Source organism: Podarcis pityusensis (genome assembly GCF_964106645.2).
Source record: "Podarcis pityusensis genome assembly, chromosome: 6".
NCBI classification, from domain to species: Eukaryota; Metazoa; Chordata; class Lepidosauria; order Squamata; family Lacertidae; genus Podarcis; species Podarcis pityusensis.
In genome coordinates, this window is record NC_138030.1 from 99,047,149 (window position 1) to 99,072,707 (window position 25,559).

A 25,559-nucleotide genomic window follows, 5' to 3' on the forward strand; every position below is an offset into this window, starting at 1 on the left:
GTGGACTTGTTGAGAAAAAATAAAATCCTTTTCAGGTGGGAATTCCCCCAAGGTCTATCCTTTAGTTTTAAAGGAAGAAAGACCAAGATTAGATCAGTGGAGGAAAAGAACAAGTTTTTGAGTGCATACGAAGAAGATCTACAGAAAGGACTGGGAAAAGACACTGCGATACCGGATAAGAGTCTGCAAAAAAAAGTGAAATCAACGCCACCGACAGACATTGACAATCTTCTTGGGGCTGTTGGAGGAGAAGGAGAGTAACTACAAAATGACACTACAAGTTTTAAGCTGGAATATTAACGGTCTAAATTCGTTGGCAAAAAGGGGGAGAGTATTTCATACATTGAAAAAAGAACATTTGGACTTGATTTGCTTACAAGAAACTCATGTGACAAGGCTACATCGAAAAATTTTGATAAATAAAAGATTGGGACAAGAATTCATTTCATCGGACAATGTAAAAAAAAGAGGGGTAGTACTTTATGCGAAGGAAAGCCTGTCACCAAAATTTATATTTAAAGATGACCAAGGAAGATATATAGCAATTGAAATTCAGTTCCAAGGACAGAAATTTTTGATAATAGGTGTATATGCACCAAATGAGGGAAAATCAGAATTCTTTAAGAAATTGCATGAAACTCTCCTGGATTATTTGGATTACAACATTATTTTGATGGGAGATATGAATGGAGTAGTGTCTACAAATATGGATAAAGCCCAAAGACAAACAGTGACAAAAGATGGAAGATTACCAAGGACATTTTTTGAAATGACTGACAATATGGATCTTGTGGATATTTGGCGAATAAAGAACCCCTTGGAAAGAGAGGGAACCTTCTTCTCTGAAGCAAATATGACATGGACAAGAATAGACCAAATCTGGATAACTAGAGGACTGGCCCCTAAGATTAAAAAAGCGGTGATTTGCCCGAAAATTTGCTCTGATCACAACCCAGTAAAGATTGAAATGATATCAACGCCAATTGGAGCTTTTAGATGGAGGATGAATGACACCTTATTTAGGAATGAGGAAATTATTAAAAAGGCTCAGAAGAATTTGAGAGATTATTTTGAGATAAATTTGAATACCACGACAGAAAAAAGAGTGATTTGGGATGCCAGCAAAGCGGTGATGAGAGGATTTTTGATACAACAAAACGCAATTAGGAAAAGATATCAAAATGAGAAGAGAGAAAAAATCTTGGAGAAAATTAAGGATGGAGAAAAAAGACTGAGGGCGAAACCGAACTCACAGGAGATTCTAAAAGAGATAAAGCTATACCAAGTACAATATATGAAATTGATGAACCGACAAATAACGCTAGTAGGGTTTAAAAAAGCTCTGTGATATTTGTAAGAATATTGTCTAAAGAAAAGGGTGGAAAAGACTTTAATAATGTCAATAGATAGTAGGAGATGCGAAAGTATGTGTTGATAGACAACGGAGATTTGCGGAGACGCCGAAGGAAGTCTTAAAGAATGAATCGGTTGAATATAAGATGTGGTTTATTTGATTTTTATTTGTTTTGCTGTAAATTAATAAAAATTATGTTGAAAAAAAAAAAAAAAGAAATTGATGAACCAGGAGATAGAATGGAAGGTCAAACAGATGAAACAAAAGACTTTCTAATCGGCAAATAAATGTGGGAAATTACTGGCCTGGCAAATGAAAAAAAGACAAAAGCTGAATACGATTACGAACTTGGTAGTAGAAGGGAAGAACATACAGAATCCTGGAGAGATTCGGAAGTGCTTTCAGAACAATTTTAAACAGTTATATACGCAGGAGACTCAGAAAGAATTAGACATTGATCGATTTCTGAAAAATAATGGATTACAAAAAGTATCTCAAGAGAGTAAATCAATATTAAATTCTACAATATCTGATCAAGAGGTGGAAGGAGCCATTCAGAATATGAAATTGGGCAAATCTCCAGGACCGGATGGACTAACTGCAAAGTACTACAAAATTTTGAAAGAATGGTTATTGCAACCGCTGAAAGAACTTTGCAATGAAATACTACGGGGAGGAAAAGCACCCGAGTCGTGGAAAGAAGCATACATTACACTTATACCAAAAACCGAAGTGGAGAAGACACAGTTGAAGAACTACCGTCCCATATCCCTACTTAATGTGGATTACAAAATTTTTGCGGAAATTATGGCTAAAAGATTAAAAAATGTATTGGTAAAAGAGATTCATAAAGACCAGGCGGGCTTTCTCCCTGGGAGACATTTGTCAGATAATACTAGGAATATTATCAATATTTTGGAAAAATTGCAAGTTAATATCAATACTAAAGCTGTCTTAATATTTGTAGATGCAGAGAAAGCGTTTGACAATATTTCTTGGAGTTTTATGAAGAAAAATTTGCAGGGGATGGGGGTAGGCCAAAGTTTTGAAAATGGTATAGGTGCAATCTATTCGGAACAAAAAGCCAAGCTTATTGTGAACAATGTAGTTACAGAAGAATTTAAGATAGAGAAAGGAACAAGACAGGGTTGCCCAATCTCCCCATTGCTTTTTATATCGGTCCTGGAGGTTTTGCTCAATATGATTAGAAAAGACCAATTGGTTAAAGGTATACAACTCGGAGCTAAACAGTACAAATTGAAAGCTTTCGCTGATGATTTAGTTCTGACATTACAGGAGCCAGAAGCTAGTACAAAAAGAGTATTACAATTAATCCAAGAATTTGGTCAAGTAGCAGGTTTCAAATTAAACAAGACGAAAACTAAGGTATTAGAGAAAAACCTTACAGAGATTGAGAAGGAGAGGATTCAGAAAGAGACAGGATTAACAATAGTTAATAAAGTGAAATATCTAGGGGTGAATATGACTGCCAAAAATGTGAATCTGTTTAAAGATAATTATGAAAAATGTTGGTCAGAAGTGAAGAAGGATTTAGAAATATGGTCAAAATTGAAGTTATCATTGTTGGGCCGAATTGCTGCGATAAAGATGAATGTATTGCCTAGAATGTTGTTTTTGTTTCAAACATTGCAAATTGTGGACAAAATGGACTGTTTCAAGAGGTGGCAAAGAGATATTTCCAAATTTATCTGGCAGGGCAAAAAGCCTAGAATAAAATTTAAGATATTAACAGATGCGAAGGAAAGAGGGGGATTTGCCCTGCCAGATCTTAAACTTTACTATGAATCAGCCGCTTTTTGTTGGCTGAAAGATTGGCTACTTCTTGAAAATGTGGACATTTTAGATCTAGAAGGTTTTGATAATGTGTTTGGATGGCATGCATATTTATGGTATGACAAAGTTAAAGCGCATAAGGCCTTTAAGAATCATATTGTCAGGAAAGCATTGTTTAATGTTTGGGTGAGATATAAGGATTTGTTGGAAAGTAAAACACCAAGGTGGCTGTCACCAATGGAGGCAAAGGCATTGAAAAAAACAAATATGGAGACAAACTGGCCAAAATATTGTGAAATTTTAGAACAAGTTGGAGATAAATTAAAATTGCAGAGTTTTGACAAATTAAAAACTAAAGTTCGAGATTGGCTTCACTATTATCAAATAAGGGAGGTTTTTAACCTAGATAAAAAGATTGGTTTCCAGGAGGAAAAATCTAAACTGGAAACGGAATTGTTAGAACCTAAAACTAAAAATCTGTCAAGAATGTATAATCTGCTGTTGAAATGGAATACACAGGATGAAATGGTTAAGTCTGCTATGATTAAATGGGCACAAGATGTTGGGCATAATATTACGTTTGCTGACTGGGAACGGTTATGGACCACAGGTATGAAGTTTACGGCTTGCAATGTATTAAGAGAAAATATAATGAAAATGATCTATAGGTGGTACTTAACCCCAGTCAAGCTTGCCAAAATCTATCATTTGCCCGATAATAAATGTTGGAAATGCAAAGAAAATGAAGGAACCTTTTTCCACCTTTGGTGGACGTGCCCAAAGATCAAGGCCTTCTGGGAAATGATATATAATGAATTAAAAAAGGTATTGAAATACACTTTTGTGAAGAAACCAGAGGCTTTCCTCTTGGGCATGGTCGGCCAATTGGTGCGAAGGGAAGACAGGAATTTTTTTATGTATGCGACAGCAGCGGCAAGAATACTTATTGGGAAATACTGGAAGACACAAGAATTGCCTACCCGAGAAGAATGGCAGAGGAAAGTGATGGACTATATGGAACTGGCTGAGATGACCGGCAGAATTCGATACCAGGAAGAAGGGTTGATGGAGGAAGACTGGAAAAAATTTAAAATATATCTTCAGAAACACTGTAATATAAAAGAATGTTAGAAAAAGGTTGGAGAAGAATATTAGACCGTATTGGCAGACAGGGTATAATGGAATAAGTAAATATGAAGTGTAAAATGAGGATAGAGGAGAATTAAATACTTTCGAATGTTAAAATAAGTAAAAGAAAAGAAGGTTTGAAGGATTTGCTGGAGATACGATTTAAACTAGAATACAAAGCAGGGAGGTGAGAGGGAGTCATGGAAACAAGTAAAAGGGAAAATGGTTGTAATGGTCTAATTTGATTTTTGTCATTTTCTATTGTGATTTTTTATTTTTTATTTTTTTATTTTTTACTGTCTGTTTTTTGTAAGATGTATGTGGTTTGTTTTTTTTCTATACCTTTTTTTTGTAACTTTAAAATTGGAATAAATATTCTTTAAAAAAATGATTTATTACTTTTATTTGATTTTATTTATTTTTATTTGATTTATTATTTTACTTTTTTATTTTAACACTTTCATTTTACTTTTTATTTTATTTTTGTGTTCTTTATTTTCATATTTTTTATTTTACGTTTTTAATTTGTGCACATTTTGTATCTATTTATTTTATGCATTGACAAGTAGTTACGGGTAAGTGTAGGGTTAAGGCGGGGGTTAGGGTTAGGCTTAGGCTTAGGGCTGGGGTTGGGGTTGGGGTGAGAGTTAGGCTTGGGTGGGCATTTTAGATAGCTAGTTTAGAGAGGAGGGTGGGAATTTTTCGTGAGCAAAATGTGCAGGCTGCAAGTAGCATTCCTTCCCTTTCTCTTGGTCTCCGGGGGGCGGGGGGGGGGAGTCCTGGGGTCCCCTGCACAGCCTTAGCTCTCTGGAAATCGACCCGGCCAGTCTTCTCCAGAGAGCTCAGCTCCTCCACACTCTTTCCCTGCCTTCCCCTTTTCTCTCCCCTCTCATTATTTACATTTACTAGGACATTCCTAGCCCACTTTCCTCCCAGGAACTCCAGGTGGCCTTCATGGTTCTCCCGGCCACCAATTGTTATCTTCACAGCAGCCCTGCCAAGTAGGCTAGGCTGGCCCAAGGTCCACCAGGGAGCTTCATGGCTGAGTGGGGATTTGAACCCGGCTCTCCTAGTCCAGCCCCCCAACTGCTACACCTCTGCCTGGCTCCATTTTGCATCTCTCCAGCTGCCCTTCTCCCCCTTCCTGGGGGTCTCTCTGGCTCCAAGGAAGACTCCACCACCTTCCTCATGTCCTGCTCCTCTTCTGGGACCCCTTGGGGCTTGGAGGACCCTCCTAGGGGTCTCCTCCCTCTCTAGGAAGGGCAGGGCTGTCCTAAGAAGAGGAGGCAGAGAGCAGCCCTTTAACAGCTGGCAATGCTTCTCTTTCCTTTGGGCTGGAGCTCTTGAACCCAGAGCACTTGGGACCTCCTTTCTCCCTCTGCCCGCCCTTCATGCTCTGGGCTGCCTCTTTCCAGCTCTAGTGATGCCCTTTCAGGTCACTGAACTGCAGAGAGATGGAAGGAATTGGGCAAGACTGCCTTCCTCACACACAAACGCCCCCCAAGAATTGGGGCTGCCGGCTTCTGAGTCGCTCTCTCCGCTCATCTCTTCTAGGTTCAGGTGCTTAAGGCACCTCTTCAGACGCTGCAACAGGGCTGCCCCCCAGCAAGGCCCAGAGCAGCCCATGGTGCCAGGTGACCAAGTGGCCCTCCTTTGGGGGACAGAGGAGGGCAGGAATGGGCATGGGGGGCAGCTAGTCAAAAGATGCAAAGAGCCAGACGGCTGGATCCGACCCAAGGTCCATCTGGGCCAGCGTCTGGAAACCCACCCATCCCCAGTGGCCAACCCGTTTTGTGGAGTCCGATGGAGGAAGCAGGGGGCTGGGCTGGGGGGCAGTTGTCAGCGGGAGGGGCACCTTCCCTGAGGAGCCACGTTCTGGGGGAAGGAGGCCGGGATTGGCCTCCAAGGCCTGGGGTGTCCCTCCCCCGTAGTAGGACTTGGAATCCAGGGGGAAACTCTTGGAATAGCCTTGCCAGGGGCTCAGGGACGAACTCACCTCTTCCCATGTCCTTCTCTTTGCAGTTCTGCTGAGGTTCCACATCCCTGCCCCAGGGGTGAGTCCTGGAGAAAACAAGAGCAGGGAGTGGACCCCTCAGACCTGCCCCCCACTGTCCGGGCTCTTTGCCCCCCACTTTTGCCTTTCAGCTGCTGGAGGAAGATCAGTTGTTCCTCCTTGAGATCATCCAGAACTGCCCGGCAGCTCGGCTCAGGGGGCTCTGAACCCTGAAGCGCTCCAAGTCCCTTACCTTGGGGGGGGAAATTATTTTAAAAACACATATTTTTGCCATTTTGTCACCCCCCTCAGTGATGACACCCGGGGCAGCCCGCACCCAGCACCCGCCCCTTCCTTCTCCTCTGGCCCTTCGGCCGTAGGACTTTCCAGGGGTTGGGACCGTCAGCCCTCCTAAGCCGAGTGGCCAGTCGTGCCCCCCAATGGTCGGGGTTTTGCAGGCAGGGTCCCTCTGAATACCAGAAGCCGAGGTTTGCTCATACGAAGTGGATTTTTGTGCCCTAACAAAACAAAACCACTTTTAAAAAGGTTTGGAAACTTTTGAGGAAATGCAACAGAAAGTGTGGGATGAACATATGACTGTGAAAACATCCCGCAAGCAAATCAGGAAGAATGGGAGATGATGATGTTGTTTGCTTTATATCCCAGCTTTTCCTCCAAGAAACTCAAGGTGGCAGCCCTGCGTCTCACTCTCCTGGTTTAATCCCTTCAACAAGCCAGCCAGGGAGGCTGTGCTGAGAGGCAGCGACTGGCTCCCCAGGTCACCCAGGGAGCTCCCTGATGCCCAAGTGGGGGGATTTGAACCCTGGTCCAATGACAAAACCTAGACAGCATCTTCAAAAGCAGAGACATCACCTTGCCAACAAAGGTCTGTATAGTTAAAGCTCTGCTTTTCCCAGTAGTGATGTATGGAAGTGAGAGCTGGACCATAAAGAAGGCTGATCGCTGAAGAATTGATGCCTTTGAATTCTGGTGCTGGAGGAGACTCTTGAGAGTCCCATGGACTGCAAGAAGATCCAACCTATCCATTCTGAAGGAAATCAGCCCTGAGTGCTCACTGGAAGGACAGATCCTGAAGCTGAGGCGCCAAGACTTTGGCCACCTCATGAGAAGAGAAGACTCCCTGGAAAAGACCCTGATGTTGGGAAAGATGGAGGGCACAAGGAGAAGGGGACGACAGAGGACGAGATGGTTGGATAGTGTTCTCAAAGCTACCAGCATGAGTTTGACCAAACTGTGGGAGGCAGTGGAAGACAGGAGGGCCTGGTGTGGGGTCACGAAGAGTCAGACATGGCTAAATGACTAAACAACAACAACAACAACAACGAACCCTGGTCTCCCAGGTCCACGCTCTAACCATCCCCCCCTTGCTCTCGGAACATTTAGAGGCAAAGCACTGAGGGACAAAAGCTCCTTGTCGTTCAACTTCCCCACCAACAAACCAGAACGAATGCTCAGTAAAGACTGGCTGTAACCTCAGCTCCATGTAAGCAACCTGCAGCAAATCAGGTTGCATGATCAACAAGCAGGTTGTCCGGAGGGGGCGCATGAAGCCCCCTCCTCCAAGGCAAGGCCTGTCCAGACCCCTTCAGATCCCCTTCACTCTCAGAGCACAGGTCAGGGGCAAGAGAGAATATGCTACCTGATTCCCCCCCCCCCAACGCACAAGAAGGTGTGTCCTTATCTGAAGCAATTCACTGCAGGTGCTTCCCATACGACACCCCCAGGTATAGAGTCATGCCTCTTTTTTGGACCGCCCCCCCTGCAATATTCTTCAAGGTCTGTTCCCATGAGTAAAAGTCTCCCTGATGACCTCTATGATCTTGCAGATCTAGAAGCAGGCAGTGCAGTTTCCTCTGCCCAGGCCAATGGCTCATCTTGTCCAGAATCCTGTTCTCGCTGTGGCCAAGCAGATATAAGCAGGATTCAAGCGCAAGAGCAATACCCGCCCCTCCTGTGGCTTCCAGCAACTGGTCTTCAGAGGCGTTGCTGTCGCATGGACCAATGGTACCAAATAGCATGGGAAACAGCCCTACTAGAAAAATTAACCAATAAACTGAAACTGGGACAAATAGAAGAAGACACCTTCACCCCGGTATGGCTCCCCTTTATCACATACACAGCCCAACAAGACAATGACAAAAATCCACCAATGGCATACAAATCAATATGGCTAACCTGACCCAAAACACCCACCCACCCCACTCACACACAAAAACAAAGACCACCACAGCCAACCACACCCTGGGCCAACCCCAACCTCTCTCACCACCAAAGGAACACAAGCGAACAGCAAAGAACCTGCACAAGTAACGCTGACACCAAACCGTACATATATTAAGTAAAATAGAAACATCGCCACCTGACCCCACCCCCACTCACCTTCCCCCCTCCACCTCTTTCCCCCTTTTCTTCCTAATGTCTCAATGGATGAAACTGATTTACTGTATAAAAATGTTACATGGGGGGGTAGGGGGGATACAAGAGAGAGACATTGCACACACTTTTGTAAAGCAAGAAAATCTTTAATGAAGAAGAAGAAGAAGAAGAATTGCTGTCTCCAGCTGTGGGGGCAGAGCATTCTGGCTAGTGGCCACCGAGAGCTGCTCTCCTCCGCCATGAACTTGTTTCATCCTCTCTTTGAGCCATCCAAGTTGGTGGCCATTCCTGCCTCCTGTGGCAGGGAGTTCCACAGCTCAGCTATGTCCTGCATGAAGAAGGACCTTCATTTGCCCTGAATCTCCCAGCATTCAGCTTCACGGGATGTCCACGGGTTCTAGCGCTAGCAAAGAGGGAGAAAAACTTCCCTGTCCGCTGTCTCCATGCCAGGCAACCCAGTCAGATGGGCAGGGTACAAATAATAAATTATTATCATTATAAACTTTGCACGTCACCTCTCACTTGCCTTTTGCCTAAACAAAAAAGCCTCAGACACTGCCCCCTTTCTTCAACTCTGCCTCTCCAGCTTCTCCACTCTGCAACCTGGTTTCCACAACTCAAGGGAAGCCCCGCACAGAGTGCATCGTGGTAGTCTAAGCATTTGGTTATCAGTGTGTGAGTTACAGCACTCAGGCCATCCTTGCCCAGGAAATAAAGAAGAACCTTGTTTTGTCTGCCTTGAATCTCCCGCTGCTCACCTCCCTCCAGTTTTCTAGACCTGCTTCTTACAAATGCCCTTGCAAACCTCCCGTTGCTTCGTTCCTTCATGCTCAGGCGGCCTGCCAGGAAGACGGCCCCCCGTGGCTGCTGTTCTGCCTCAGGCACCCAGGTACCTTTGCACAGCCCTGGACCTCCCTCACCTCCAGCTGCCCTGGAGGCAGCTGAGCTCGCTTCCTTGCCCGGACCCAGAGGCCCCACCTGCACCAGCACCGGGCAACTGGCTGCCCTGTAGCCTGAGGCTGCCCGGAGGGGTCCACCGTGAGCCAAAGTGAAACAGAAAACCCCTGAATAGAACTCTGATCTACCTGTTTTTCTAAATTCAGATTATTTGGAGGAAGGCTAGCATCTCCCCAAGGCAGAAACGCCCTCCCCACAAGCCACTCTGTGGCTCTGGCTGGGGCTGGGGATCACAGAATCCTAGAGCTGGAAGGGTCGTCAAGCCCAGCCGCCTGCAATGATGCCATCCAGGTTTTCTCTCTGCTTGGGAAGGCTTAGCCTGTAGAAACAGCCTCTGCCAACGTGGCACCTTCCGTCTGCCCATAGCAGCACAACCCAGAGTTGGGGGTCCAAGCCCTTTGGAGGGCATGAATTTGGGGACTGGTCCCTGCTCCCCTCAACTGCACTGGGGTGGAACAAGATGATGTCGTATCATCTTTGAAGTCTCTCAGTCTCACTCACCTCACAGAGTGTTTGTTGTGGGGGAGGAAGGGAAAAGAAGATTGTTAGCTGCTTTGAGACTCCTTAAAAGGTAACGTTAAAGGGACGCCTGACCATTAGGTCCAGTTGCGGACGACTCTGGGGTTGCGGCGCTCATCTCGCTTTACTGGCCGAGGGAGCCGGCATACAGCTTCCGGGTCATGTGGCCAGCATGACTAAGCCGCTTCTAGCGAACCAGAGCAGCGCACGGAAATGCTGTTTACCTTCCCGCCAGAGCGGTACCTATTTATCTACTTGCACTTTGAGGTGCTTTCAAACTGCTAGGTGGGCAGGAGCAGGGACCGAGCAACGGGAGCTCACCCTGTCGTGGGGATTCGAACCTCTGACCTTTTGATCAGCAAATCCTAGGCTTTGTGGTTTAACTCACAGCGCCACCCGCGTCCCTTGAGACTCCTTAGGGTAGTGATAAAATGGGATATCAAATCCAATTTCTCCTCCTCCTCCTCCTCCTCCTCCTCCTCCCGCATCTATTTCTGCAACCGCAGCAGGCGCTGCAAACTCTCCAGGGGGTTGACTGCCCCCGCAAAGGCGCCCTCCTCCTCTGTCTTCCCAGACAGACGGATGCCAACCCTGGGCGGGGGTTCCCAGGGGTCCTATAGTCCAGCCCGCTTGCAATGCAGGCGCCTCAGCTGCAGGATCCCGACAGCTTCGTGGGCATCATTTGGGCGCCGCTGCGAATGGTCCCTAAGTGCGGGGCAAGGGGCGCCCCGATGTCCGGGGGGGGGCTGAAAGCTGCAGGGACCGACCACCGCCGAGCTGCCCCCTCCTCGGATCGGGGCGAGGAGTCCCGCGCCTCCCCCGCTCCGCTTCTCCTGGCAGGGAGATTCCGGGCGAGCTCGGCCCGGGCTGTCGCGGCCGCGGGGGCGAGCCTCGGAGGGGCTCCGCCTCGCCGGATTGGCTGGCTGAGGACGCCCCCTCGGGCTCCGTCGCCGCCCCTCAGCCCGGCCTTATAAAGGGGGCGCCGCCCGCCGGCCAGAGCAGAGATGCGGTCGCGCCTGGTCTCTTGGACGGCGGCGTGGGGCGGCTGCGCCTTCCTGGCGGTGAGTGGCGCTTTCGCTTTCGATTCGGGAGGGAGGGCGCCGCGCCCACCCATGCCCTCCCTCCCAGTTAGAGATCCCCGGGCGAGCGGCGGGCAGGCGGGAGCCCATCCCGGGGAAAATCCCCCCGCGCCGATCCAGCTCCAGTTCCTCTTTCGGCGCCTGGGAATCCCCCTCGTCCCGGAGCTGCTGCCTCGCCCTTTTCCGGGGGGGGAGGGGTCCTCACTCTAGTTGTGACTTGATCGATTTACCAAAGCGATCCCCAACCTAGCGGCATCGCAGGTCTCACCAACCTAGATCCCCAAAGTAAACCGGCGCGCCCTCCGGGGCCCCCTCTCGCTCCTTTGGATCTGGACTTCACGGCCCTCGTCTTCTCCCGGCCGGCATTCCTGCATCGCAGGGGGTTCGACTAGATGAGCCTGGGGGGGTCCCTTCCGACTGCCATTCCCGAACTTGACGGCCCCTTTGGACGGAGCAGTGCCAAGCCGCGTCCTTGGAGGACGGGGAGGGTCGCCTTCCTCCTGCTCCTTCCGTCCGGGGAGGCGGGACCGCTGCCCGCCCCCCAAGCGCGCCGCTCTGGGGACCCGAGAGAGAGAGAGCGACCCTGCCGGGAGCCAGGCTTTCCTTTCCCCGGGAAAAGGGAGCCCCGGTGGCTCAGCCTTCCGGCAGGTTCCCTTTGGCTCCCCTGCAGCTTGGACGGTGGCGGGGGGGGGGGGGCTGCCCCCTTGTGGGTCTCTCTGGGCGGATGGAAACCGGACCCCAAAGGGTGGGCTAAGAGGCGGCCGGATCCCGCATCTCTCGGGGGCGAAGATGTTTCCAAGGCGAGCGGCGCCCAGATGCGCTTTTACGCGCGCTTTGCTCCTAGCGCCGGCGAGAAAGCCTTGCGTGCCGCTTGGATTGTGGCTTTGGGGGAGCTGCGGGGGGGGGGGATGAGGATGATGAAGATGGGGCTGTGACTAACCCTCCTCCTCCTGCGGTGCAGTGCCTGGCGTTGGAGCTGCGGGGCCCGAGCTGCTCAGTCACCGAGTACCAGGAAGGGGGACGGTGCTGCCAGAAATGTGGCCCAGGTAATAAGCTGCGCGGACGCGACTCTGGCTTTTCCTCTTGGGGCTCCTCCGACACCCCCCCCCATCCTGCCCAAGAGCCCCTCAGGGCTGGGGGGGGGGCTTCTCACGGGAGGCGGGCAAAGGGACGATGTCGACAGCACGGTTTCTTTATTAAGTGACATGCCGCTTATGTGCTTTGTAACGGCTTTGAAGCGCTTTGCGCTGATGAAATCAACGGGGAAAGCCGCACTGTAATTAAAGCACACAATCGTGATTCTTTCACGGCATTAAAAACCCCTTAATTAAAAGACACAGCTAAATCAGCCAATTAAAAGGCTTTCCAATTAAAACAGTTGATACAGTTAAGATTAGACGTTTGAGCTGAGGGGGATGTTTATACCTATTTATTGCGTTTCCATCCCTGTTTTCTTCAAGGGGGTCTGCTTGGTTCTCCCCCCCCCCACTCCGTCTCATTTAATCCTCAGAACAGCCCTGTGAGGTAGGCTAGGCTGAGAGGCAGGGACTGGTCCCCAAGATCTTCATGGCTGAGTGAGGATTTGAACCCTGATCTCCCAGGTCCAGCGCTCTAACCACTGTGCCACACTCTCTTGAATACAAATGACTCTCTGAAAATCAGAGTTGCATAGATAGCCCATCTGGGCAGATTCCATCCACTAAAAGCACTTTTCCTCACAACCTTTGAGCCAGTTGGGGATCACAGAGTAGGAAGGGACCCCAAGGGCAATGTCTCTGGAAATAAAACTGCCCCAGTCCAAAACCTCCCCCCCCCCCAGGCCCTCCTCTTGTCTCTCCAGCAACACACCTGGGCCATTCAGGACGAGAGGGAGGTGGGGACCCCTTGGGGCTGCTTGGGCCAGATCCTTCTGGGCAGGGTTGTCCAACTGTCAGTCATACAATGTCACTATGACGTCATAATTTACAGGTGGGTTATCCCGCCCACCTGTCCAAACTCCTTGCGGAGCTGGAGGAAACCCCAGGAAGAATCCTGTGGAAGAATCCTAAGGAGCTTGAGGTGACATACATGGCTCCCCCCCCCCCCGTTAATCCCCACAACAACCCTGTGAGGCTGAGAGAGAGGGGCGGTGACCAGCCCCCAAGCTCCCCCCCATTGAGTTTCATGGCTGATCGGAGATTTGAGCCCTGGTCCATCCCCAGGTCTTAGCCCAGCACTCTAGCCACTGAGCCACACTGCCTCTTAAGATGCAGCAGTAAAAGGGGGGAGGTGATGAGGGAGAGAAAGAAGCTTCGTTTGCCCCTTCATTCTCTCCCCTCAACCGCTGTGTCTGCTGGGTGTGTGTGTGGGAAGGACAGCCAAGCCCACCTGGGCTGCCCCTTTCAACCTCTGAGGACCGGAAGGATCAGGGCAGCTCTGGGAGGGAGGAGCGGGTGCCAGGGGATGGAAATGGGGCCCCCTCCTTGCGCAAGGGGCGGGGGGCATGGAGGAATGCCTTGTTCCGGGAAAGGAGCCCTCAGGACCCGATTCTCCCTTGGGACGCCCATCCTTCTCAGTCTGATGCCATCTCTAGGGCTGCTCAGGATTTCTCCACCCTAGGAAGAGCCTGTTGCTGGATCTGGCCAAAGGCCCACCTAGTCCAGCCTCCTGCTCTCCCCGTGGCAGACCAGATGCCCGTAGTGGGGATTCAACACAAGAGCAACTCTTCCCCTCCTGTGGTTTCCAGCAACTGGGATTTCATTTTCATTTTCACTTTTAATTTGTGTATCCCCTTCCTATATTACTGTACACGAAGCAGTTTCCAGCCTCAAAATATACAACACACACCTACAGTGATGGCCAAACTTGGCCCTCCAGCTGTTTTGGGACTACAACTCCCATCATCCCTGACACCACTGGTCCTGTTAGCTAGGGATGATGGGAGTTGTAGTCCCAAACAGCTGGAGGCCCAAGTTTGGCCATAATAAACTAATCCAATACAAACAGTCATTGTCAAACATAACTTTGAAATGTTTATTTGAAATCAAATAAAGTAATATTCAATAATCTATTAGAATATGATAGTACACAATAAAATTAACACTCAGAAGCTCAGCAAATGATAACAGAAATTCACTCTTAATAATTACAATAACTACTTACTAAACGATGATCAATGAAAATAACTACAATTTACGGTGCATAAAATACCACAGTATATACAAAATAATGTGAAAGGATGAAATCGAGAAACAAAGACACACAACTTCTAACACTACTTTTTCCTGTGGGAGGGAGTTCCATAGGCCAACTGCACTGCTCCTGCGTCCTGAATCTCCCAGGAAGGTGGACTTTCCAAAGAGTTTCCCCATACCAAGCAGATGTCGCTCTGCTGCTGAGCCTTGGCCCCTTCCTGCCCACCCACCCCAGTCCATGCCTGTCTCCGCTGGAATCGCATCTGCCCCCCTCACAGGCACGGCCCTTTCCCTGCCCGAGGTGCCAGCGCTCACTGGGTCTCCTCGTGTGTTTGCAGGCACCAAGGTGCAGGCGCTCTGCTCCGAGAGCTCAGAGACGCGGTGCGTAGCCTGCGAGGCTCAGCACTTCCAGGCCGGCTGGACCAAGGAGAAGCACTGCGCCCCACAGGCCTATTGCGACGAGAGTAAGTGGGGGTCCTCTGTGTGTGTCTCCTTCTCCCTTCACCACCGGACAGACTCTGGCCATGTGCTGCCTCCAGAGGCGGCTCTGCGCAGCCCACTATCATATCACGGAGTTGGAGAGCTGGGAATAAGGCCCATATATTTCGCACCTGACAACCCATGAGCCCCTTTGGTTTCAGATGGGTATCCGAGTCTACAAAGCCCAGGGCACAATTTTTCATGGCCCTCTAGGGCTTCATTAGGGACGCAGGTGGTGCTGTGGGTTAAACCACAGAGCCTAGGACTTGCCGATCAGAAGGTCGGCGGTTCAAATCCCCACGACGGGGTGAGCTCCCGTTGTTCGGTCCCTGCTCCTGCCAACCTAGCACTTCGAGAGCATGTCAAAGTGCAAGTAGATAAACAGGTACCACTCTGCTGGGAAGGTAAACGGTGTTTCCGTGCGCTGCTCTGGTTCGCCAGAAGCGGCTTAGTCATGCTGGCCACATGACCCGGAAGCTGTACGCCGGCTCCCTCGGCCAATAAAGCGAGATGAGCGCCACAACGCCAGAGTCGGCCACGACTGGACCTAATGGTCAGGGGTCCCTTTACCTTTACGGCCTCATTGGCCAGAGGCGTAGAGCAAAATATACATCAGGAGGCTTCGTTTGGTCAGAATCGAGTCTATACTTCTGGAGTTAATAATAGACTCATAGAATCCATAGGAGCTGGAAGGGGTCCCATGGGTCATCTAGTCCAACCCCCTGCAATGCAGGGATCACCATTAAGTATCCATGACAGATGGCTATCCAATCTCTGCTTAAAAACGTCCGAGGAAGGAGAGCCCACTGCTTCCCCAAGGGAGACTGTTCCGCTGTTGAAACTTTCCGACGGCCAGAAAGTTCTTCCTGATGTTGAGTCAGAATCTCCTTCCTTGTAACTTGAAGCCATGGGTTCGAGTCCTACCCTCTGGAGCGGCAGAAAACAAGCTTGCTTCATCTTCCATGGGGCAGCCCTGGAGATATTGGAAGGTGGCTCTCAGGTCTCCTCTCAGCCTCCTCTTTCCCAGGCTATACACACCCAGATGCTTCAACCGCTCCTCATCAGGCTGGGTTTCCAAGGCCTTGATCTCCACCCTCCCCTCTCTCTTCCCTGCTTGCGGGTTTCCCAGACTGTGCATCTGCTTGGCTGCTGGACTCAGATGGCAGCTCCAAGGCTCTCCTTCTTCTTCTCTCTCCTCCTCCAGATGCCGGTTTCTTTGTGTTCACGGAAGGGGACGCCATGCGGAACGTCGTCTGCCGCTGTCGGACCGGCACCCACTGCTCCAGCCGGGAGTGCCTGACCTGCAGGGTGAACCGAGAGTGCCCAGCAGGCGAAGGCGTCCAGCGCCAAGGTGAGCCAGAAGGAGGAGGAACACGAGGGGCTGCTGGGCTGGGCTCTCTCCCTTGTGTGGTGGATTTACTCACTCTGCACATGCTCACATCCCAGGGATGAACCGAGCTCATCCTTTCTATGAACAGATGCAGAGGCAAGCCCCACATCCTCTCCCATGGTATCCTATGGGTCCCATGGATGCTTTTGTTGCAATTACAGCATTTCCGGGGGTTGGACTCGATGACCTTGGGGGGTCCCTTCCACCTCTGCAATTCTAGGCTGGGGATTGTGGGGTGTGCGGAAGTCGACTGGACTTTCCCTGCTGGTGGGATTTCTCCCCACACCCAGACAGCCCTGGAGGGGCATTGCTGCAGGAGCTGCATGGACCCCCCCCCAGGCCCCCCACCCTGCAGATATGAGGGCTACTGGAGCTGGAGCCTGTGGCCCCAGCCCCAGCCGGGATGCCTCAGGGCCCTGGCATGTGACGCTGCCTCTCGTGTTCCTTCCAGCCACCCACCTGAACGACACGGTCTGCGTGGCCTGCCCTCCTGGCTCCTTCTCCAACATCTCTTCTGCCACCGCTCGATGCCAACCCTGGAGCAGGTGAGATGAGCGGGACGGGGGGGGGGGCAGTCGACCTGGAGTCGGTTGGAAGATGGATGGCGGCTAACAGATTGAGGTTGAATCCCGACAAGACAGAAGTACTTTTTTGGGGGGATGGGGCGGGCGGGTGTGGAGGACTCCCTGGTCCTGAATGGGGAAACTGTGCCCCTGAAGGACCAGGTGCGCAGCCTGGGAGTCATTCTGGACTCACAGCTGTCCATGGAGGCACAGGTTAATTCTGTGTCCAGGGCGGCTGTCTACCAGCTCCATCTGGTATGCAGGATGAGACCCTATCTGCCTGCGGACTGTCTGGCCAGAGTGGTGCATGCTCTAGTTCTCTCCCGCTTGGACTACTGCAATGCGCTCTACGTGGGGCTACCTTTGAAGGTGACCCAGAAACTGCAATTAATCCAGAATGTGGCAGCTAGACTGGTGACTGGGAGCAGCCGCTAGGACCACAACACCGGTCCTGAGAGATCTGTATTGGCTCCCAGTACGTTTCTGAGCACAATTCAAAGTGTTGGTGCTGACCTTGAAAGCCCTAAATGGCCTCGGCCCAGTAGACCTGAAGGAGCGTCTCCACCCCCATCATTCAGCCCAGACACTGAGGTCCAGCTCCGAGGGCCTTCTGGCAGTTCCCTCATTGCGAGAAGTGAGGTTACAGGGAACCAGGCAGAGGGCCTTCTCGGTGGTGGCGCCCTCCCTATGGAATGCCCTCCCTTCAGATGTGAAGGAAATAAGCAGCTATCTTCTCTTTAAAAGACATCTGAAGGCAGCCCTGTTTAGGGAAGTTTTTAATATTTAATGCTGTATTGTTTTTAACACTCGATTGGGAGCCGCCCAGAGTGGCTGGGGAAACTCAGCCAGATGGGTGGGATATAAATAATAAATTATTATTATTATTATTATTATTATTATTATTATTATTATTACGCTGGCACATTGCAGTTGGGCAGGAGACGCTGGCAGACTCTGCGTGACCGGGTCTTGCTGGGAAAGGAAGTTGCCTGCATGGCTAACCGTGCGGTTCATGCAAATGTGTGCAGCTGAGCCCAGGTGCCAGTTTAAGAAAAGCAGCTCTGCGTGTGGGGTGGGGGTGGGATTTGGAGTCAAGCTGCTTATCTGCATCTCAGGGGCGGGGGGGGGGGCCTCCACGTGCCGCTGCTTCTCTCTTCCAAACCGAAATGGGGGCTTGCGCACACTTGTGCGCCTGCCAGGGCTTTGCCTGTGAAATGCTCATGTGGTGCAAACCCTTCTTAAGAGTCTGCCTCTGTCTCCGCAGCTGCGAGGCCGGAAAGATGGTGCGGCTGGCAAACGGGACCCACAGTTCGGATGTGGTTTGCGGTGAGTGAGCTCCCAGCCAGAGGTGTGGGCTTGGCAGGGGCTGCCAGAAGGGCTGGTGCCTTGGGCACGTGGAGGGCGACTTTCTCTTCAGCTTGGAAGGTACTGCGTCCAGGTCTGGATGTGGGCAAACTGGGTGGGTCTGGAAACCAAGCCTGATGAGGAATGGTTGAGGGAGCTGAGTATAGGTAGATAAACTTTATTCGCATTAGCCAACGGCCATGGCAACATAAAACAAGCAATATATACAAATAAGGTAAAGGTAAAGGGACCCCTGACCATTAGGTCCAGTCGTGACTGACTCTGGGGTTGCAGCGCTCATCTCGCTTTATTGGCTGAGGGAACCGGCGTACAGCTTCCGGGTCATGTGGCCAGCAGGACTAAGCCACTTCTGGCGAACCAGAGCAGCACACGGAAACGCCGTTTACCTTCCCGCCGGAGCGGTACCTATTTATCTACTTGCACTTTGATGTGCTTTCGAACTGCTAGGTTGGCAGGAGCAGGGACCGAGCAATGGGAGCTCACCCCGTCGTGGGGATTCAAACCGCCAACCTTCTGATCAGCAAGTCCTAGGCTCAGTGGTTTAACCCACAGCGCCACCCGTGTCCCTATATATATATACAATACACACACACATACACATAGCAATGAGTAAAAAGGGCAATCAAATGACCAAGATTATCGTTCAGATAGTGGCCCTTAATCTCATTGCACCCTCGATCAACCTCGCACCCTTTGCTGTTGTCTGATCATTTTGATCTGATAAAATAAAGAACAATGTGGCCTCGGATGGACAGCCTGGGATGGTGAGTATGGAGCTGGGTATGTTCAGCCTGGAAAAGAAGAGACTCGGAGGAGATGTGAGAGCCATCGTCAAATATCTCCAGGGCTGCCACATGGAAGAGGGAGCATGCTTGTTTTCTCCTGCCCTGGAGGGTAGAATCCAAGCTAATGGCTTCAAGTTACAAGAAAGGGGATTCCAGCTGAACATCAGGCAGAACTTTCTGATCACAAGAGCTCTTGGATAGTGGGGTGGTCTCCCCTGCGAGGTGGTGGGCTCCCCTTCCTTAGAGGTTTTTGAGCAGAGGTTGGAGGGCCGCCTGCCAAGGATTCTTCAGCTGCTATTCCTGTATTGCAGGGGGTTGGGCTGGATGACCCTTAGGGTCCCTTCCAGCTCTCCAAGTCCATGAAGGGAGGTCTTGCTGGGGAAATACCTTCTCCTTTTGTCAGCTGTGACATTGGGGGGGGGGCAGGAACACTCTTGCCTGGCTTCCAGTTCTTATCCAGAATGGCCTGGAGGTGGCAGGGGAGGACTGCTAGCAGGGCCTGCTCCGCGCAGCCCCCTCGGAAGGAATGAAGAAGCTGTGTCCGGCTGTTCTTGTGTTTTGAGGCTGTGCTGAACAAGGAGGTCAAAAAAATTAGCCCAGAAAGTGTAGAAGTGAAGCTGGCAGATGGAGTTGTTTGGAGCAGGGGCTGCAGCAGATCTGGGGGGGAGGCTCATCCTGCTCAGTTGCTGCTGAGCATCAAAGAGGCTTCTTCCTGTGCTTTCACTGGCTCTTACGGTGTTTGTTTACTGCATTCATACCCCCCCTTCCAATTAAACCCCCACAACAACCCTTTGAGGGAGGTTAGGCTGAGAGGCAGGGACTGGCCCCCAAAGGCCACTCAGTGAGCTTCCGGGCCAAGTGTCAGGATTTGAACCCTGGTCTCCCAGGTCCTGGTCTGGTGCTCTAACCACTGCACCACACTCTCCTTATCCTTTCTTCCATTTCTGTTCTTTCCTCCCAAAGGGGCCCAGGGGCCAGTCCAGCCTACCTCACAGGGTTGTTGTCAGAATTCAACAGGGAGAGGGAGACCCATGCACAGCCCCCTTGAAAGGGGGCCTTAAATGTAATAAAGAAAGAAAGAAAAACAAGAGACCTGCCCACACAGTCCGGCTGCATCAGCTGAGACGGATCCCGTGAGCCAGGATTCGCTGGTGCTTCAGGGATCTCCCAGTGAGCCTGGGGCATCAAGCGGGGCAGGGTCTGCCCCGTCCTGCCCCTCCCAGGGCTCCGCAAATCTCCCTCTGCAGGCTGCGCAGTGGCCTCCCATTAAAAACGCGACGCTGATCCGGACCAGCCGCTTTATTTTTAACTCCGCAGCGTTCTAAAAATAAGGTGTTTTTCCTTCGAGAAAAAAGCCACCCTTCACAATGACTCTTTAAATGGCTGCCTTGAAGAAACCTTTAGCGAAAGCTAAATATGTTTTGGTTTAACTTGGCTTGACGCCTTGCTGATCGCCCAGCGCCTAATTGTCTTCCTTCGCAGTCGGGCACAAAGAGGAGGTCAGTGCGGAAGACCCAGAAGTATTTAAGGGCTGTTTGTTCCATGGCTGCGCCCACTGAAGACATCCAAGCTGGGGGCAGCGAGGGGGGGAAGTGGGGGGGGGGAGAGGGGTTGGTCCCAGAGGATTCCTGCGCTGGGGGGGGGGGAATTGCAGGGGGTTGGTCTAGATGGCCCTTGGGGTCCCTTCCAACCCTGTGATTCTGCCCGCAGGGGTGTTCCCGGGTTGCCCTAGCGCTGGGGGGTTTCATGTGGCTCCTTTCCTGCACCCTCCCACAGGTGTCCTGCCCACACAGCCCCCCCAGGAAGAAGCCAGAAGGACCCACGTGCTGCTGGTGGTTCCCCTGCTGGCCATCCTTGGGCTGCTGGCGGGGGCCCTGTTCCTCCGCCGCCACCATCGGAGGCGCCAGGGTGAGTCGCTGGACGGGGGGCTGGTGCTTGGGAGGAGGTGCTGAAGGGGGGGGGGTCTCTGGGGGCAGGGCTGGATTGAGGTTGGATGCAGCCCTCAGCTCCTGAAGTTAATGGGGCCCTTTCTATGTCCAGCTGTCCTTTCTCCACAACAAATGGTCACTGTTTTTTGCCTTGAATAGATGCTAGATAGTCATTTATGGACCTCATAGGTATCTCAAGCCATTTGCACATCACAAAGTATGCATTGCATCAAAGTAATTGTTGAACTGAAATACAATTAAGAACCCGGGATATTTGAGGGAACAGACTAGCAGGCGGGGCCCATGACTTACAGCATAGTTACATCAACTGTTAAGAACAGTTTCAGGTTAAGAACAGACCTCCGGAACGAATTAAGTTCGTAACTAGAGGTCCCATTGTAAAATAAAACCTACACACAGCAACAGTGTTTTGTTTTGTGTTGTGTAGGTCTGCCTGCCTCTCAGGGTCCCCTAGCAGCGGGATCCCGTAGCAGAAAGTTGGGTGCTTTCGTTTCCCACTCTTTGGGGTGAACTCCCTTCTCCCAGGTGCCTGTCGCTGCCCTTCCCCTGAGGGTTGTAGTGTGCCCCCCCCTCAAAACCAGCCAGGGGTCTCCCTATCCAGCCTTGACTCTTTCCCTTTCTCCTGCCTAGATCTCTGGAAGCCTCCCCTGAATCAGGTGAGTGAGCAAAAGGGCCTTTGGGGAGGGGGCTTCTGCTGCTGTTGGCAGCAGGCGGGAGGCCCCGGTCCCGGACGCTGCTGCATGTCCCTGCCTGCTGAACCTGCCCCCCTCTCCCTGCCTCTCTCTTCGCAGCCAGAGGCCCCCTTGGCCCAGGAGAGGCCGCAACCTGAGGAGGACGAGGACCCTGCCTTCCCCACTCAGGAGACGCTGCTTGGGGGCCAGCCTGTGGCCCAGGAAGATGGCAAGGAGAGCCGCCTCGCCGAGCAGGAGCAGACCTGAGCCCCCTGCCTCCGCCATCTCTGCCCCCCACCGCCGGCTGGCTCTGGATGCTTCCCTGCAGGTCCTCCTTCTCCTGCAGGACCCCCCTCAAAATCAGGGTGGGTGGGGCTTGCCCTGGTGGGGGTGGAGAGGGCCTGCCCACCAGAAAGTGGGAGGGGTGAGGTGGCATCGCAGGGGGTTGGACTAGATGACCCTCAGGGTTCCCCCCTTCCAGCTGTGATTCTAGGGCAGCAAAGGCACCTTCTGCCCTTGGCCTGCTTCTGCTGCAGCTGCCACCTTGGCAGCAACCCTGCAGACCTGGTGGGGAGCAAAAGGGCACCTTGGAGCTGAACCTCTAACCATCGAGGGGCTTCTGTGCAGCAGTCAGATAAACTCCCAGGTTGGGGGGACAGCTGTGTGTTCCCCGCCAGCCAGGAATTATTCCTCGTTCCCCGAGAGTTGCCCCCTTTTCTCCTGCTCAGCAGTGGAAGGGACTCTCCTTCCCTGGAGGTTTTTCAGCAGAGGTTGGAGGGCCATCTGCCAGGGATGCTTTGCCACGATTCCTGCATTGCAAAGGGGCTGGACTGGATGACCTTTGGGGATCCCTCCCAGACAGACTGGCAAAGACAGCAGCTTCAATGGGCTTTGCCCTCTCTTAGGTGGGGGAGCGCCCTGAGCCTTGCAGAGTGCCTTCTCCAGCAGAGGTCGGCCGGGGGCGGGGGGAAGCAGCCCCAAAGATATGGGGTGTGGGGTATATTGGGTTCACAGCCCTCTGCCTCTCTGGATGCTCCTGGAGCCACGCTCTGGGCTAGTTTTCCTGGGCGGCAAAGGTGTCACTTTAAACGGAGAGTGTCGATTCATGGTTTTTATAGGAACCATTTTTTATAAACCATTTTTAATAGGACCGTGTTGCGGGCGTTTTCTGTTCTCTTCCAGCCACAGAGAGTTGGGGATAATAACTTGCTTGTACAATTCCTCCATCTGCTCTTCCCTACAAAAAAAACATTTTTTTGTTTTCACTTATATAAATCAGAAGCAACAATCCATATTCCGCCAGCCCACCCCAATTTCTGTATCTGCCATGTCGGTCTACGTGGGTCGAGCCGCCTCCATCCTTCAAGGGAAGAACTGCCTTTCTTGTTTCATTCATGTTTTTATACTGTATTTTATGCTGCTTCTACAATTAAGTGTTTTATATTTGTTGTTAGCTGCCCTGAGCCCGGTTTTCTGAACCGGGAAGGGCGGGGTATAAATAAAAATGTATTTATTATTATTTACTTGTTTCATCCCAGAAATTGAATGCGTCTTTTGAGCACAGACACACCTGACTTGCCTTGTGGGGGGGGTCTTCAGTTTGGGGTCTGTGGCAGAATCTCTGCTGCACCCCCACTGCCACCTTCTCCTGCCTGGGGGTGGGGGGTGGGCCAAGCTGGAGGCTTTGGGTTCCTGCCTGGTCAAGAGAGCCATGCCAGGAGAGGCCAAAGGGTGACCCAGACGCCTCTTGCTTCAGAATGCCTCTTCAGAGAATCGTAGAACTGGAAGGGACCCCAAGGGACATCTAGCCCAACCCGCTGCAAGCCCACTAACAGGGCATTAGTGATGTAGCGTAGGTTGCCAGTGCCTGGGGCAAGGCAAATGTGCTTGGCACTGCCTGCCGATAGGCTGGAATGAAGGGGCAATAGCTTGGCGACCTACTTGAGTGGCGTCCCGTGAGCGTTGAGCAGGATGGGGGATTGTTTGGGAGTATCTTTCTAAAGCCCTGCAGAGGGCACCCTGGCAACCGGCCATCACCCAAATCTGCTCCGTGGTCTGCCCATGTGAAGATTGGGATATTTTCTGTGTGAGAGGGAGGGTCCACTCTTTTTTATTGCTACTTCCTTTTTTTCTCTTTAGAAATTTTGTGCGCCAAGAGTTTTGCACCCAGGGCAACCGTCCCTGTGGCTTTGCCCCTGCTATGCCACTGCAGGGCATTGGGGCAACTGCCCTCCTTCCTGCTGTTGCCCCAGTAGCTCGTGATTTAGCCTTGGGCCTGGTTCATCCCTGGCAGGAGGACCGTTCTCCCCGAATCTCCCCAAGGCCCTCCAGAGGGTTGCTGCTTGCACTGGGTCTGGTGTTGTCAGGTGAGCTGTAACCTGCCTGCCTGCTGGGGCAACGGACAGGAGGGAGAAGCAACCTTTTGAACAGACTGGAAGGTGGGGGAATCCATGGCTTGGACTAGATCACTCTTCCAATTCTACGATTCTCGATTCATTGGAGGTTTTTAAAGGTTGGGTGGCCACCTGTCAGGGAAACTCTTATTCCTGCAATGCAGGGGGTTGGACTGGATGACCCCTGGGGATCCCATCCAACAGTGCAATTCTGTGGGGTGTGTTCTTTTTTTTACTTTCTGGACTTCTTCAGAATTACCTGTGTGTTTGTTAATAAATCTGGATTTTATTATTCTTATTTTGATTTATATAAGTAATTCTGATCTTTGGCGGGTTCTGGCTAACCTTCCCTCCCTGCTCACTTCATGCCTTACCCTCAAGGTGGAAGTTCCTGCCAGGGCACTTCAAACTCCTGCCTGGGGGCAGTTTGGAGGCTGGGACTAAGACCAGTGTATTGGAAGAAGCAAAGATCACCCGTGTCAAAGCAATGATTCTTCAGCGTCAACTTGGTTGGACTGGTCATGTTGTGCAGATGATTATCATCTTCCAAAGCAACTACGTACTCTATTCCGAACTTGGAAAGTGTAATGCTGGTAGTCAACAATTGAGGTTTAATTACTCTCTCAAGCCAAATCTTTAAAAAATGTAGTATAAACACTGACAACTGGGAAACACTTGCCTGCGAGCGCTCCAGTTGGAGAACAGCCTTGACCAAAGGTGTCCTGGGCTTTGAAGACACTTGAACTCAGGACGCAAGGGAGAAAGGTGCTAAGAGGAAGGCACACTTGGCAAACCCTCACCGTAATCAACTCCTGCCCGGAAACCAATGTCCCCACTGTGGAAGGACGTGTGGATCCAGAATTGGCCTCCACAGACTCATTGTTAAAACTGTTTGTAGAAGACCATTTTACTCGGCTACGAGGGATCACCAAAAATGGAGGAGGAGGAGGCTGAGGGAGCTGGCAGAGGCATAACAGGGAAGGCCATTGAGAGAGGGCGGATCAGGGCTTGTGTGTGTGGCCTGGTTGGGGGGCAGGAGTCTTGAGGATCAGACGGAGGGGCCTGCTGGGCTGGATTTTGTCCTCCGCTCCTTCTATGCAGCTTGCCAAGGCATATCTGTGGTTTGAGAAAACAGGACAAAATGGGCCATTCGAAAGGGAGCAGGAAGGTCAGTGGCTGCTCTTGTTGCGAGCTGGGAATCCCCCAGCAGCCAAACTCCCTGCTGGGTGGGCCACGAGGCTCAGTTTAGATCAGCTGCTTTGCATGCAGAAGGTCACAGGTTGATCCCCTCCATTTCCAAGTAGGGGCTGGGAAAGACCCTCCTCTCCATTTGCACTCGATGAGTCTCTGTAGAGACCCTGTGCTGAGCCAGATGGATCCTGTTCCCCCAAAGGCCTCTTCCTCCGTTTCCCCGTAAGACGGCCTTTCCCCAACATGGCGCCCTCCAAGCATCTGGGACCACAGCAGCTCTGTGCTGGTTGGTGCTGGTGGGAATTCTAGTCCAAAACCACCACGGCGCCAGCTTGGAGACTGGCGGCTTTACAACCCACCCCCCCCAGCAGCCGGTCT

General features: G+C 51.3%; 1 protein-coding gene across 1 annotated transcript; it reads left to right on the forward strand.

Moving 5' to 3' along the window:
- Nucleotides 1-12,036: 12,036 nt before the first annotated feature.
- Nucleotides 12,037-23,116, forward strand: CD40 (CD40 molecule; the record flags this gene model as incomplete). The annotated part of the gene is made up of 9 exons (XM_081010257.1): nucleotides 12,037-12,099; nucleotides 12,183-12,267; nucleotides 14,673-14,858; nucleotides 16,079-16,225; nucleotides 16,716-16,809; nucleotides 18,092-18,153; nucleotides 20,754-20,885; nucleotides 21,557-21,582; nucleotides 21,718-23,116. 9 exons carry the CDS (start codon nucleotides 12,037-12,039, stop codon nucleotides 21,862-21,864), a joined length of 942 nt encoding a protein of 313 aa, XP_080866383.1. The 3' UTR covers nucleotides 21,865-23,116.
- Nucleotides 23,117-25,559: the final 2,443 nt, after the last annotated feature.